General features: G+C 41.3%; 1 protein-coding gene across 4 annotated transcripts in view; it reads left to right on the plus strand.

Annotated features, from left to right (window-relative positions):
• LOC146625393 (enhancer of polycomb homolog 1-like) overlaps window positions 1-16,359 on the plus strand; it is a 42,523-nt gene that overhangs the window by 7,100 nt on the left and 19,064 nt on the right. For all 4 annotated transcript variants that reach the window (XM_085362792.1, XM_085362790.1, XM_085362788.1 and 1 more), the window contains exons 2-5: window positions 7,721-7,880; window positions 9,015-9,160; window positions 9,591-9,797; window positions 12,060-12,208. In XM_085362792.1, coding sequence (XP_085218918.1) covers window positions 7,781-7,880; window positions 9,015-9,160; window positions 9,591-9,797; window positions 12,060-12,208 — 602 coding nt within the window. In that variant the 5' untranslated portion in view covers window positions 7,721-7,780. The remainder of the gene's footprint in view (window positions 1-7,720; window positions 7,881-9,014; window positions 9,161-9,590; window positions 9,798-12,059; window positions 12,209-16,359) is intronic.

A 16,359-nucleotide genomic window follows, 5' to 3' on the forward strand; every position in this document is an offset into this window, starting at 1 on the left:
CTTTTCTGGAGCCATATTCCAAGTATCTTATTGGTTAGAAGCGTCGATGGCAAGAAAACGGTGACGATAGAGAATTTCAGTTATGTTTCTGAAAATTGGGCTTAAATTACTCTTATGAAAGTGTCTTATTGCAACTACTTATTTATTACTTGAATCCTTCATAATTGCATGAGTTTGGCCCACTGAGATGTCTGTACTGTGGTATTAGTCGGATTTTTGTTTTTTAACACTATAGTATATTGTTCTGCTTTTACTCACGTGTTTTGAGATTACACATATTCAAATTATATCCAAATACACAAATTTGCATTTGCCTGTAGACAGATTGGTCTATATGTTTTGACCACAAAGCCTTTCATTTAGAGTTTATACCTGAAATGAAAGCTGTTTTTCTGATAGTACACAAAGTTTAAGTTGCTCATGCATTACCTGCTCATCTGGTCGGCCCCACTGACTTTTTCTAATTCACTTTTATACACCACCTGAGATGCCTCAGCAGACACAAACATGATCCACAGATGGGATGTAAAGCAAGTTGAAATCCTGCTTTCATACCCTCCTCAACCTGCTGTGCACATACACAGCAGAAATTGCATAACAGTGTGACAGAAGAGATAAAGAGGACAGTTTTACTCGAAGCCTGTGCGTGGCTTAGCTCCCTGACCCACATCCTGTCCAGGAACAGTGGGGTGTTGTTGCATTGACTAAATACCCAAATGTTGGCTGAGAGTTATGTTGTTCTAACTTACCAGCAGGCACAGTTTGTGAGTGTTTGTTGCGTCACAATGCATGTGCATCACTTTGTCTCTTTAATTCATAATTTTAGCTTGCAAGTGTAACCAGAATCTAAATCAGGTGGAAGTTTTTGTTGTTGTTGTTGTTATAATATAATCAAGGGACTAATTTCATCAGCATTTAAACCTTCAAACCTCTGGCAAACAATTAACTTCTGACACAATCTATTTTTGCAATGCAACAGGACATCTTTGCTTGCACCATGTCCTGCATAGTGTAAATAGTTTGTGTGTTCCAGTGGCTGTTACCTTTACACTCACATTGAATTGTTCCATAACGTCTGGGGAAGTTAAAAGGTAAATCTGTAAACCACGTTTTTGACTACAAAATTAAAATGCTTTAGAGGTGGACTTTGTCCCTGCGACGCCACAATTTATGATTCACAATACGTCAGCCAGTAAATCCTCCTGTCTTTAATTATAATTTACAGAATTGTCTCAATGTTTTATTTAGTATGAGGCTAAGTCAGCAGGAAATGGTTTACTGATGGAGGGGAAGGGAGTTGAGGCTAGTTTTCCCATCTGTAACAGTAATGTCCTTATTCACCTAGAGAAGTCGCCCCCTGCTGGCTGTCAGGTATACGCTTTTCAGTCCTGGAAGCTACATCTATCCTTCACACTGTTTGCAGTCATGATTTCTCTTTGTGTGTATTTATTAACACACAAAGTATTGAACAGTTTGTTTAATCGACTAACGGTCTTAAATTGAGTGATTTCTAGAATTGTCACTGATTTCTGGTAGTGTTACTAAAATGTGTGGCACAGTGAAATTGGATGCTTCTGTGCAAACAGGAGAAACATGTAAAGCCAAACAAAACACAGCCACCAAAATGCTCCGTGTGGATCTCCTTCAAAAAAACCAAATGGACAAAAATGATGTCTGGTGCACACTACGTCCATAAAGCTACCATATTACAGCTCGACTACAGGGTCATTTAACAAGTATTAGGTATGGGCATGTGTCAAGTTAACCTTTATTAAATTTAAAATGTTAATACTTTAGAGGGGGCTTGCATTCGTGACCACTTTAGCTTTAAATTGAAAGGACGTCCCCCTCTCCCATACTAATCATATAGTACTTATGCACCTGCGTGATGTTTTGTGAGGGTTGATATTGAGCGACATTGTTTCTCCACTGAATTTTGAGTGTTGTTCAACATAAATCACTTTTTCTCATCTGTGGAAAACTAGCAGTACTTGTGGATTTTACACAATATGTGTTCTTGGATTTGCTGAAATGCACCACCCTCACTTCCTCGCCTTCCTCTGGGCATGTTGAGCTGAAAACACCTGCTGGAGGCCACACTTTTGTTGCCATGGCAACTTTTATTGGAGTCATCTATTTTTTCTTGGGAACATTTAATGGAGGGAACGCGTGGTGCTGTGAAAAATAGATTTTCATTTGTCTCTCCTCGATCTGCATCTGTGACCGTGACAGAAAGCATAACTGCCACTGAGTCCCAGAACATTTTGTGTGGGAAGAACAAGAGAATCTGAGGTTCAATATTAGATTGTGTTTTCTCGGGTGGAAAGCCGTTAGAAGCTACTTTGTATCCAGTTGTTTTCACTATTTGTGCCCACTTTGCACTAGATGTGTCACAAGACCAAAAACGTTGTCTGTACCAAAATAAGTCAAATGCATACATTACAAAGCATAGTGTGCTAATACATGATCATGAATCATCATATTCTTATAAAATGAACAGTAAGCCTACTAATTAGCTATTAGAGTAGCTTTGCATGATCCACTGCTCAAACTAATTCTTTGCAGCCCCTCAGTTCGTCCTTTGTGTGATGCAAACTGTGCAAGCTCCTCTAAATTTAAGCCAGCTTTCTTCTTATTGGCTGCATCTTACAAACAAAAGGATTGACCTGAAGTTGGGAGTGGCCGCTGTGCTCACCCTAAGCTGGTTCCCTGATTTGACCATATGAGAGAGATCTGCTTTCACTGACATCATGCAGAGCCAGAAAAGAAATTGTGTTCAGATAAGTGTGAAGGCTGAGCTTCAGGCCTTGTATGATACTGGTAAATATGCTAAACTCATCATTTGAACCTTTAGCTTTTTGTAATATGCTCATTTCATCATTGTAACTTGATTGTACAAAGCAGGATATAAGAAAAAGCATAAAATTTAATTTACTTAAAGTCCCAGTTTCTTATTTTTACTTTTTTGGAAGCAAGACCATAGGGACAAGTAATTTTCAGCATCCAAAAACTGTTGAAAGTTCAAACAGCATAATGGCACATCAACTTGAAAGTTTGGCTAACACAGGCTTTTGCTGTGGGTCCCGTAATAACCTGGTTCACTTGTTCTCATGTGCCATTCACAAAATCCTTTTATCCGACACTCTCAACTCCTCTGCAGAGGAAATCCCAGGCTGTGAACCATGCTTGTGAGGATCACAGCTGTGAAAGATCAGGATATCTTTAGGTCAGAGAAGGCTCAGGGCTGCCTGCTGCAACCTGCCGAACCAATATCCTTTATAGAAGCTCGCAAAGGCAGGTCTGGGCCAGGCTCAGGTTTAATTGGCACCTTACGTGCACGCTTTATGCAGGTTCCTTATCTCACAAAGCTCCTGGGTTCATCAGCATGTCAGACGGTAGGGTTCAGAGAGGGCAGTGTCTTTGTGGCGGTTTTATGAGCAAACGCATCCTTCACTGTGCCAGTCAAACATGTAGTTTACATAAGCTCATGTCATGTCAGTAGACAACGCTTTGATAAGCAGTACTCTCTGAGCTGTAACAGTTGCTGAGTAACAGTGCAGACAACAGTTAAGTACATTTTGTAAGAAATGTATTTCAGTTGAATACTAGTTTGGAGTGGTTTGATTTCTTGCATCATTGTGCTTCAATTTTTGCTTGTAATTATCAATACAGGCTGGTGTTTCAAAGACTTAAACTATGCTTTTAATTTAGATATGAGAAGTCTGATGTAAATGTGCGTGCAAAGCGTAACTTTTAACGTTTTAAGTCTCTGAGCTCAGAGAACCACAGCTTCTGCAGTTTGGGTTTAACCCAGGAAGGACTTTTTAAATGTACAATGACACAGAGCTGTTGGCTAATTTGCAGGAAGTTGTGTTTGTGGGCAGTGAACATGGCTGTGTGAAATTTTTAATAAGTGTGCCTGCCCAGCCTGCTCACGCTCGCAGTCGCAGCCAAATCTGGTTCTTTGTTTTTGTCCTGACCCTTCAATTTGTGTAACCGTGCCAAATTGAGTCTTGGTTGAGAGTGCTATTCAAGCTTTAGATTGTGGTTAAGTTAGTGCTTGGTAAAAAGTTGTGTATTTCTCTCTTGTGCTCTTTTAGAGCCTGCGGCAAGCAGGAAATGCTGGGATTTAGGATGTTGTGGATGATGTCTAAAATCCTCAGTGGTGAACACTTTCGCAGTTGACACAATAAGATGTTTTTCTTGGCGTAGACTGTGCTTGATGGGTTTACAAGGGGCAGATGGTTCAGCTCTGGGCACATGCTGTGTCCTTTGATGCCAGTTCACAGCTCTGATATGGTTCCCCTGTTACTCCATGCAGAGCTCCTCGTGGCTTTGAATTTTTATTTAAGGCAGTTCAGACACCCATGCAAGTGTGGAAGTGTATAAAACTGAGTCGTTGTCAGGGAATGCTTGTTTGTGGTCATATTTGCCAGGCGCAGTTGGTATCTCTTAACATTGACCCACATTTCAGATTCTAGCCAATAAACTGTAGTTGAGAAAACGTGTGTGAAGTGTAAAATGAGTAGGAGCTCTGTTAAAATACTTGTTAGAGCAAGACGGATCTTGAGTTGGTTTGACTTGATTGGCCGTCTGTTGCATCAACCACAAATAAAAGGCCTACAGATATTGTGTGCTACAGAGTGAGCGTGCAGTGCTAGTAAGTTGCAGTGTCTTTCATGCAGATCTTAATGCCAGTGCATAAGCGAGAGCTTTGCTTAAACTCCTGTCATTTAGTAATAACACTGATTCTGAACTCCGAGGAGCTAGGGCCGTTCGATACAACGATATATATCGGATGACGATATAAAAACGTCTATCGTTTCATTTTACGCTATCGTTTGTTTCGGGGTGTCGCAAAATAAACTGTTTACGGCAATATTTTTTTCATCGTTTTAATGGTCACTGTAGTGGCTATATTAATTTATTACAGTTCTTTCTTTCGCTTATATTTTAATAACCACACTACGGACGGACAAGCGCCTGTTTTTATGCGTTGTGGTTAGCAACAACAACGGTAAAACCACCGTGTGTCTGCTTGTTTATTTTCCACATAAACCTTTCACAATAAAGCTCAAGATCCTGTTGAGACTTTGCTCTTTCATGTGATTCAGTTTATTTTGAAGATTATTTACGGATGAGAATTAAAAAAGAGCCGTCAGGTGCTAAAAAATAAACCTTAGACTCAAACGTTAGAACAGGCTTTTCCCCGCAGCACGCCGTGTAATAAATACTCACAAAGAAAACGGCAGCCGTTACAACTTATGTCTAAAAATGTATCGTTTCATGCATCGGTTAAAACACTCGACTCCAGCTACATGACGCGCAGCTGGAAACACTTCCTGCAAGTCGAGCTGCCCGAGATTCACAGAATTTACAGAAAATGTTACATTTTTGTGATTTATATCGTTATCGGGATGATAGAATTCTTATATCGGGATATGAGATTTTGGTCATATCGCACAGCCCTACGAGGAGCAGTATGCTGTTTGGAAAATTAAGACACTGTTTTATACAGGGGGAAAAAGATTCATGTTTTTGTGGGATTCTTCCAAACAACATATATTTCAGGTAACTATCAGTTGTGTAATATGAAAACATTTTGTACTTGCTGAGTTCAAGAGTCAAACAGTCTGAGTCATTTGCCCACGTTTATGCTTCTGCTGCCAAGTTGGAGTACCAGATTTGCTGCTGAAGAAACTTTGCAGGTATTTTAATATGATCCACTGGCTCAACATAGGCAACAGAATATCTGTAAACTTTTTTCTTCTCTCTCCATTTGTTCCACCTGAGAGATGCAGTAAATAATAATGAGTCATTGTTGTGAGTGATAGTGGGGTTACCTGAGGGGTGCTCAAAAAGAGGTGTTTGCCACAAAGCACATGCTACAAAGTCCAACTCGGCTGACTGTGAAGCTCACCTTTCCAAACTCATTGACATGGCAGTGCACTTGCTGATACTCCTACGCTGTTCTCCTGCTGATGACTCATTTCTCTGAGACATCATTACTGTGTTGGCATACATTATATAGACATAACAAACTATGATAAATATTATGCTTTGCCTGTCAGACAAGCCTAGACAAATGAATTGAGATTAGGTTTAAAATGACAGCTAAGAAATGCCACACAAACACTGAAAGATAATGAGCGAAGGGAACTGGAGAGGATTCACACCCAGGAGGTGCAGGATGTTCAAACGAGTGCGATTTTTATTTTGACCCAGCGGCTGACATGTTTGTCCCTGACTTTTGATGATGAATACACCCTAGAGGAAGAGGAAATGTTGGCAGCACCATATGAAGCCAGTGAGGGTTTCACAAGGGATGGAGAGATGACCATTCATGTAGCAGGCCTTTCCTGTTTTGGAACATTTTGTATTTGAACAACTGCCATCATGCTTTGCACTGACAAATAAGATTGCAGTAGCTGATGTTTATATGTTAAGTGTAAATTTCTGTTTTGTTTCTGTGTTTATTTCATTCAAAGGTTAGTGTGATAAAAGGATTGTAGACTTTAAACTGGTTTGCAGGGGGTTTCCTGCCTCTTAAACAGGTATACGAAAGGCTGGATTTACAAAGCTGAGTCTGGGGTTCCTTATTTAACAGAAGTCTGTGATTGTTCTTGTGGTATCTATTGCTGTTTGATAACCAACAATGGCGTTTATGCTTCACTAAATGAAGCCCAACTAAGAAAACATTACTATCCTGGTGTTGATTTCAAGGAAGACAAAAACTAAACTAAATCCTGGTTAATTTTGGGTGTAAATTTGAGTATAGATTTTTTTTTCTGGCACAAGATGTAAACAGTACCTCAGTCTACTATCAGCCAAAATATTTCAAACATCTGCATTGGCTCAGAATTTCATAATTCTGTATTTCACAGTGTGACAGATGTTTTAAACCAATCAGTCGGAGCAATAAGCAATGCCAGTGTTTTTTGTATTATTTCTTCTGTGCCAGGGAACTAAAGAAATCTCCAGAATGAAAACAACATTTAGGCAGCGCAAAATTGAGCCAACACAATAGATAAACATCAGCCGCTGCCATCTTATTTGCCAATATACTGATGAAAGCCAGCCAGACCATAAACATTGGCCAGCCTAAGACATTTGCAGAAAAAGGCTAATATCAGCCACTCCTGACGTGCATCCTTTGGTTTTACATACGGATTCTCGATGTTATGTACATGAAACATTTCACAGCTCTGTCCTCGCAGACCTTCCTCTGGAGCTCGTCCAGTGAGAGGTTTAGGCTGTAATCTCTTTAATGTGAGAGGTCTGACGCCACAGATCACATTTATTATCCTGTTAAGTACAATACTTTAAGCACTTGGCGTTCTTTAACATCTGGACTGCTTATGGTTATTAGTCCTGTGTAAGCACAGCGAAATGATATCATGCACCTCATAATGAAACAACTTTTGGTCTTAACTAAATCACTCATTGTCATTGTTTCCATTACACACTGTTGTACGTACATGCAGATGCACAACAGAATGAAATGGGGGGGTGATGTGTAAAATGAGTATTGAAGTAATTAAAAGATTTTTTTTTAGTTTGTCAACTTGTAAACAAGATGGTTTAAGAAACAATCCGGAGTCTTTTTTTTCCTTTTTTTAATAATTCTTTGTGTACAAATGTCTCTTGACAAATCAAGATACTGATCACTGCAGAAGTCTTTACATTTTTTTCTAAACAGCAGCTTCTTTCTCTCTTTCAGGAGCACCATCTCCAGCGGGCCATCTCAGCGCAGCAGGTATATGGCGAGAAGCGGGACAACATGGTTATCCCCGTCCCCGAGGCGGAGTGCAACATCACGCACTACGAGTCCCTCTACCCCGGGGAGTTCAAAATGCCAAAGCAGCTTAATCACATACAGCGTGAGTAGCAGGCTGCGTGCAAGTGGATTATCTTCTTAGCTGTGTTAGTGGTCTGTGAGCATGTGGTGATGTTGCCGTTTGGCTGCACCGGATGGCTTCAGGGTGTTTGTCCTGCTGATTGAGAGATTTTAGTGTTTGTGGTTTTGATGAGAAACCTGTGAGTAATTAGAAGCGCTTTTCTAAGAGATGTGTATTTATATTTTATGTTTTGTTTTCTGGACGGTTTTCTGAAAGTTAGTGCTTTTTCATGTGGACATAATATTGACACACATAGTTGTTGCTTTTTTTTCTTAAGAAAACTTTAAGATTAAGTCTTGTTGTTTGGCATTTACTGTAGCCATGAAATGTCCTGTGTTCGCATTAGTGAAATGTCAAACTTTGAGACTGCTGTTGCAGATACTTTCACCATAATTTGGCAGTCATCTTAACATTTTAAATGTAGGGGCGGTGAGGGTAACACTGCAAGCTTTTCCAAATGCCACTGGCTTTGACAGGTTAATGTGTTGATTACAGTGGCTCTGATAGTGGCTGTTCAGTAAACATCTTATTTTTTCACCCGAGGGCCACAGTAGTGACAGCCACTTTGAATTTATTTTCTGCAGAATCTCAATGTCAGATTGGCAGGGCCAAAAAAATACAAAGCCAGGGGCAATATTTATGTTCAAATGGTAGATTACATTCACATCTCATATTTGTCCTAAAGTGTTGCCTTATTGAATGGGTGAAAGCACACAACTAAACTGAAGCACAGCGCTTTGTTATGATAAAATGCTGTTTATTTTTTGAGCATAGTTCGGCTGCAGTTGGCTGAAGATAAAGGCTTCAGCAGTTCATATCCTATGGGTTGTGTTATTGACATTGCTTGAAAGGCACTGTTGCTAAATACAAAATGATGGTGAATTATAAAGTCTCTGTATTGTAAGCCCAGGCTTTGCTGACTGAAATGTGTCATAGTTATCTAATATTGATTCATCAATTTGATACACACTGCAGCCTCTGCTGGTATTGTTCAGAAAAGTGATGTTTTGTTTAGTTCAGCAGCCTCATTCCTGCAATGTCTTTGAAATATTTTCTTGGCTGCATCTGTCTCTCCAGTAACCAGCTCTTTTTTTTCTTTTTCTTTTTTTCCCACAGCTTTTAGTTTGGATACAGAGCAGCCAGACTATGACCTAGATTCAGAGGATGAGACGTTTGTGAATAAGCTGAAGAAGAAAATGGAAATCACTGCTCTGCAGTTTGAAGAAATGATAGACCGGCTGGAAAAAGGCAGTGGACAGCAGGTATATGTAACCCTGTGTGGGGAAAGTATTGCTTTGCATGCACACAGTCTTTTTATTCACTTTACACTGAATAAAATGTACACTCTGAGTCACTTTTTGCATTACTCCATTATGTTTAACTTGTATTTTAGTCATTTGAGAGGCCTGTTATTCTCTTTGTCAGTGGTTTCTTTAAAAGTTACTATTTATTGACGAATAAGCACTTCACATGACATTGAAAAAGACAAAATATGAGTTTATGTGATGTGCCTGAAGGCAGCGTGACTGCTTAAAATCTAAAGCCTTTGTTTTGTTGTGTCTTGGTGTGTTCATAGTGACTGCTTGTTTAAACCAGCTGGACTTAAGTGCTCAGCTATGTGTAATAATTATTTCCAGAATGATGTGGCTCAGGCCATTACACTAACTTGGTCTGGCCTGTGTTGCTCTGTAGCTTGTCAGTCTACAGGAAGCCAAACTGCTGCTGAAGGAGGACGATGAACTGATCAAGGAGGTCTTTGACTACTGGAGCCGGAAGAGGAAAACCAGCAAGGGTGGCTGCCTCATCCCCAGCGTCAAGCAGGAGAAGAGGGATGGCTCTAGCACCTGCGACCCTTATGTGGGCTTTCGCCGACGGACAGAGAAGATGCAAACTAGGAAGGTAGGACTTTCTAGCCAAAAATGAGTAAGATAAAGGCAAATTAAAGGACATAAATTATGCTGACCTACATTTCTACTGGGGCTTCACCAATCCAACTTTTGAAGATAAAAACCTAGAACCCTTGTATTATCTTTTTACCAACGTAATTATATAAGCAGTTTCCATGGGTTTTGGTATGGTCCAAACTAGGGGTGCAACGATACACAAAATTCACGGTTCGGTTCGGTTCGATACTTTGGTGTCACGGTTCGATATTTTTTCGATACAAAAAAAATGTTCATGCATTTTTAATTTGTCATTTATTAAAATTATAAATATATATTTTAACTCAAAAGTACAGTTTTTAAATTTAACCCTAACCCTTGTGCGTGTTTTTTATTTTGACAGCGAATGCGCACCTGCGGACCACTTATGTGCAGCCCTGGTTATTTAGCTCATCATATTGCAGCCACAGAAATTCTTTTGTCCATGAAACCATAAAGCTGCACTTTCTTTTTGCCTTATAGTCTGATTTGTCATAACTTCTCCGTTTTGTGGTAAGCTTTTCTTTGGCTGTCACTTCTTCACCCTGACCTGTCTTATTTGGCTCAGCAGAACTGAAATGCTTTTACACACACACTCACATAAGCTCAGCGATTCTCTGCGCGATCAACCTCTCACATGTTTAAGCTTGCTGCGGGAGATTTCACTTGTCATGTTTGCATAGTAAGCTAACGATTAATAAGACGATGTCAGAGGAATTGGTGCACAAATTATCATCACTCACAGATCAGTGCTGTCGCTCTCTATACACAGTTCACGCGATTGCAAAGTGAAAGCAAAAAAACAAGCGCAAATTCAAACGCGACTTCAATATGTCACATATTGACAGTGGCTCACCGATGCCAATGACATAATTACCCAGCTACATTTCCGAAAGAATGCAAAAGCATTGACATATATTTTTCCTACAATAGCCCGACGGGCAGGGAAGAGATAGATTTTGGTAGCCCGACTGAAAAAATCGCTAGCTCTGGGACGTCGGGCTAGCGATATTGCAAGCCCTGTATCTGATTGAGGAATCACTCATCTTTGGAAAAGAGAGTTTATTACAGAGAAATGTCTCTTTCCAAAATAAAAGCTATACTATCCGCTTCTTCTGGGCTATATTCTCAGCAGCATAAGGAGAATCATGTGCTAACAGCTGTCTAAATGACTCGGCTAAAGTTAGTAGCATGCTTGCTTTTTTTTGTCTGCTTCCACTTGTCTTTGCACTAGGATGATGTCAGCGTAAATGTGCAGTCATATTCGTTGTGTTCCCACTAGTGCTTTCAGGTTAATCTCGTTGAAATGACCTTAACGCCACAACACGGCAAATCTCCGTTAACGAGCTACCGCCGATCACTCCGTGCATGGGGCTAGACGGCCAACACGTTAACGAGCTAACTGCGCTAACACACTAGTTCCCACCAATGTAATTGAGCATTGCATGGCACATTCAACATACTGTTTTACTTTAGTCCATGACTCGCTTACCTTCAGGGTCATACGTCACATGAAAACCAAAATAATTCCAAACGCCAGATCTGAATGAGGTTCAATTTGCCTGTTGCAAGGAGAGCTTAACTTCTGTCTCGCTAGCTTGCCCTGCGCTCTTCCTTCTGACTATGCTGTCTGTGTTGAGCGCTCAGTGGATCTGCGCTCGACAGTGCAGCCTAGGCGGAGTAGTCGAACACAGATTCACTGAGCGCTCAACACAGACAGCATCGTCAGAAGGAAAATTGATAAAATAAATTACAAATGTTGTATTGTTCGATACATATGCGTACCGAACCGAAAGCACTGTATCGAACGGTTCAATATCGATACGAATATCGTTGCACCCCTAGTCCAAACATATTGGCTTTAAAGTGGTTCAGATGAGGCAGATAAATATTTTGTCCCTACAGTAGTGTTCCCCTAAGATGAAAGATGAGCAGTTGAATATTTCCATACCTTAACCTTTTTAAAGATTTTCAGTTAAAATGGAAACTAATTTAAGGTGACATCCACCAGACACCTCACGGAATGAGATTATCACAATATTTAACTCACAATATGACATTATTTTGCTGTTTAAAAAAGATTATTTTTTAGATTGTGTGATTTGCTGACTATTGCAGTAACATTGTGATTAATCACCTTTTGTCTATTGCAGCTACGCTTCTGTATTGATACAGTATTCACAAGCAAAATATTGGAATTGAGATTTCTGACACTGAATCATCACTGCTCTGTTTTCAGAATCGAAAGAATGATGAGGCCTCATATGAGAAGATGCTGAAGCTGCGCAGGGACTTGAGTCGAGCTGTCACCATCTTAGAGATGATCAAAAGAAGAGAGAAGAGCAAGAGGGAACTGTTGCACCTCACACTGGAAATTGTGGAAAAGAGGTAAGAAAGTTGACTAAACTGCACCTTGTCAGACAAGTAGTTGCTATAAAGGAGACCTTTTCACTTGTACTCTCAAACCACATGCCCCACTTATCTGATTGGATGACATTTTCAAAAGCGGGTCATTCAGGGTAATAGCTAACGGCTGTGCCCTTGTCCTGTTTTGGGAATGCTTTCTGATAACATCTTAAGAAGCTGAGATGATAACAGCGTGGTGTTTTGGACAGTGTATGTGGTGAACCTTCATATTTGATTAGCCTGTTGTTTACTTGCCAAGTCTGAAATTCAGCACAATGCTTGTCTGCATGACTGATCATACAAAAGTCAACCACATATTTTCTGTAAGGCCAGGCTTCACTGCTCCTGTTAATTGGGGTCACAGTTAAATGCACTTTTCCATGCAAAGTTCACCTTGTTTATTCAGTAGTGTTTGGACCACATTAGCTCAGTGATGTCTGGGTCCTGGTCAAGGCTTTGCTTTCCCCAGTCTTTTAAGCAGTATAGTGGACTCTATCTCTGTATTCCATCCATCCATTCGCTTCCGCTTATCCTTTTCAGGGTCGCGGGGGGCGCTGGAGCCTATCCCAGCTGTCATAGGGCGAGAGGCAGGGTATCTCTGTATTATAAAATATAAACTTTGTGTTTTCCAAACTCCATTTTGGATTGTCCTCCCTCCACCCCCCAGTGGAGCCTTTGCAATCCATCTAAACATGACATCCGAATGGAATGAATTTACTCTGAAAGTAGCTGTCAGCGTGAGCTTAAATTGGACCCTTCTCCTTGAAGTGCTTTTGATTTGTAGTGACATTTCAATTTCCTCTTGTTATCCCGGCCTGGTTTCTGCCTGCGCATCACAGCTAGTGCTCACTCTCAGACTGGACCACTCTGTTCCCAGTAGGTAGTTTTTCCCGGTCACTTTATGATGCTATGCTGCTGTAGAGGGGCTCAGGTGTAATGTCTGGTGGGTGCAGTCTGTCATTTGTGTGTCTCAAGCCCTTACTGTGCATTGAAGTTTAGGTTCTTTTGTGTTTCAACTGTGGTTGCATGATGTTAGCAGTTATACATTATTCATGGTAATGTTAGTGATAAATTGAAGTAGTTTACACAAATTTCCAAGCTTAATATAGTCAACTAAAACTATGTGGGAGATGCATCTGTTAGAGCCCGAGCGGTTTTCATGACAGTATGTCATCTACAATATTTAAAACTGAAGCGAATAAAAACAACTTGAACCTAAGTGTGTAATATTTCGTATTATTATGTCTAATGTTATTGTTGAACTGACATGTTGGGATGCACTGATTCAACTATTCATTTCTGATCCGATACCAGTCTTAAGTAAACAAACTCTGCTCCTCACTGTGAAACTCGGAAGCATTCTATATTTCTAAGGCAGCCAACCCTCCATTACTTTTCTGTTAACGTCCTCTATAACAAATATGCAGCAAAAAAAGAGAAGTCATCGCCAGTAAAAACCGGGCACTCTGTCCATCTTCACAGATCTGGAGTTGAGTGCACTATTACTTTGTATCCTGTACACTTCCAGCTTTTTTATTGATGCATTATCTCCTTCTGGCAACTCATACACTGCTGCTGATTTATTGTGTAGTAAACTGGATCAGCTATAGATGGGCTTTTGTCAAATATCCGATTGAGCTTTGTTTTACCAATAATTGTTCATACTTACTGTGTGAGCTGATAAAGCTGAAGTTGGCAGGAGTGCAGTTGTAATACTAAAAATTAGGGGTGCAACAATACTCGTATCGATATTGAACCGTTTGATACAGTGCTTTTGGTTCGGTATGCATATGTATCGAACAATACAAATTGTTTTTATTTATTTTATCAACTTTTCTTCTGACGATGCTGTCTGTGTTGAGAGCTCAGTGGATCTGCGTTCGACTACTCTGCCTAGGCTGATTCTCCTTATGGGGACCTGATATGTTTAATATGCTGCTGAGAATATAGCCCAGAAGAAGCGTATAGTATAGTTTTTATTTTGGAAAGTATTTAGTATTTATTTAGTATTTATTTATTTATTGTCATTGTCAAGAACAATGAAATTGCGTTTGGGGCTTCCATACAACCCCCCCCAAAAAAAGAAGAAAATAATAAATACCCCTTAAAACCCAAGTGTACATATTTAACCCAGTGTGACTCCAATGCAATAAGACAATCCTTAGCAATAATGTTCGTAGAAATTCAGACAAAGACCTGAGAAACATGACAAAATACAACAATGCAACCCATTCAATATTATTGTACTGTGAGATATGATATCAGATATGATAGTTATCTATTTAAGAAAGAGGGGGGGGGGCAGGAGGGGGAAGAGAATAAAGATATGATGCACCAATGCAGACCAGTTCATTGCTATTAAGAAGTTGGATATGGTTATTGTCCGTGAGAGGGGGGCAGAGAGTTCAGGAGCCTCACAGCCTGTGGATACAGGCTGTTGGCCAGTCTGGATGTTCTGGCCTGTATAGACCTGTACCTTCTCCCTGAGGGCAGCAGATGGAAAAGGTGGCGCGCAGGGTGATGTTGGTCCCGCAGGATACTGTGCACCCTCCTCAGACAGCGAGTGGGGAAGATATTACTGATCTCTGGCAGACTTGTTCCAATAATTCTGCCAGCTTCTTTCACCACCCGCTGGAGTGCTTGCTGATCGGCCTTGGTGCAGCTGGGGAACCACACTAGAAATCCATACGTCAGAACGCTGCTGATGGCACAGTTGTAGAAGTTCAACATCAGAGATCTGGGAATGTGTGCGCTCCGCAGTCTCCTCAGGTAGTAGAGGCGCTGTTGGGCCTTCCGTACAACTGAGGTGATATGGTTGCCCCAGGACAGGTCCTCGGTCACAGTTACCCCCAAGAATTTAAAACTGCTCACCCTCTCCACCGCCTCACTGCCAATGAAGAGAGGCAGATGGTTGTTATGACCCCTCTTCCGGAAATCTACAATGATCTCCTTGGTCTTTTTGGTGTTTAAGACCAAGTTATTGTCATGGCACCATGACTCTAGTTGTTGCACCTCTGTCCTATAGTTTGTCTCATCATTGTTGGATATAAGTCCGAGCACTGTAGTGTCATCTGCAAACTTAACAATGAGATTGGACGCGCAGGAGGAAATACAGTCATGGGTGAAGAGAGTGTATAGCAGAGGGCTCAGAACACACCCCTGAGGGGCACCGGTGTTGACCACAAGGGTGGAAGAGGTGTTCTTACCCACTCTGACACTCTGTCTACGGTTAGTGAGGAAGTCCACAATCCAGTTGCACAGAGAGGAGTTAAGTCCCAGTTGGTGGAGTTTGGGACGGAGTTTGTATGGCCGGATGGTATTAAAAGCCGAGCTGTAGTCTACAAAGAGGAGCCGTGCATAGGTGTTCCTGTGTTCCAAGTGCTTCAGTAATGTGTGCAGCACTGTGGCGATCGCATCCTCGGTTGACCGGTTCTCCCTGTATGCAAACTGGTGCGAGTCCAGGGATGGTGGAAAAGCAGCTCTGATGTGTTTAATGACCAGTCTCTCCAGGCATTTGGCGGGAATGGGGGTGAGTGCCACAGGTCTGAAATCGTTCAGACATGTGACATTTGACTGTTTTGGGATGGGAACGATGGTTGCTGCTTTGAAACAGGATGGTACCAGTGAGCAGGACAACGAGGTGTTATATATAGAGGTGAAGACGTCCGCCAGGTCCGCAGCACAGTCTTTTAGCACCCGGCCCAGCACTCCATCCGGCCCGGCCGCCTTCCTGGTGTTAATGCTCCGGAACACACGCCTCAGCTCATGAGTGCTCAGGACCGGAGCAGGGTCAGTTGAGGGGAGAGGGGACAGGACAGGGTCGGTGTTCTCCCTGTCAAAACGGGCATAAAAGAGATTTAGATCCTCAGCCAGAGTAGAACTGTCGGCTGAGGGTGATGGTGTTCTTCTTTTGTAGTCCGTGATAGCCCTGATGCCCTCCCAGACCTGCCTTGGGTTTGTGTTGTTCTCAAACCTGGCCTCGATACGCCTCCTGTGCTGCTGCTTGGCAGTCTTGATGCCTCTTCTCAGGTTGGCCCTGGCAGCACTGTATGCCTCCTGGTCCCCGGATTTGAAAGCGTTGTTCCTTGTTCGAATAAGTTGTTGAACTCCGTGTGTCATCCAGGGTGGATTAT

Source organism: Diplotaxodon limnothrissa, linkage group LG9 (genome assembly GCF_057381915.1).
Source record: "Diplotaxodon limnothrissa isolate DT_005_m linkage group LG9, D_limnothrissa_male_GT1.1, whole genome shotgun sequence".
In the NCBI taxonomy this organism is placed as follows: Eukaryota; Metazoa; Chordata; class Actinopteri; order Cichliformes; family Cichlidae; genus Diplotaxodon; species Diplotaxodon limnothrissa.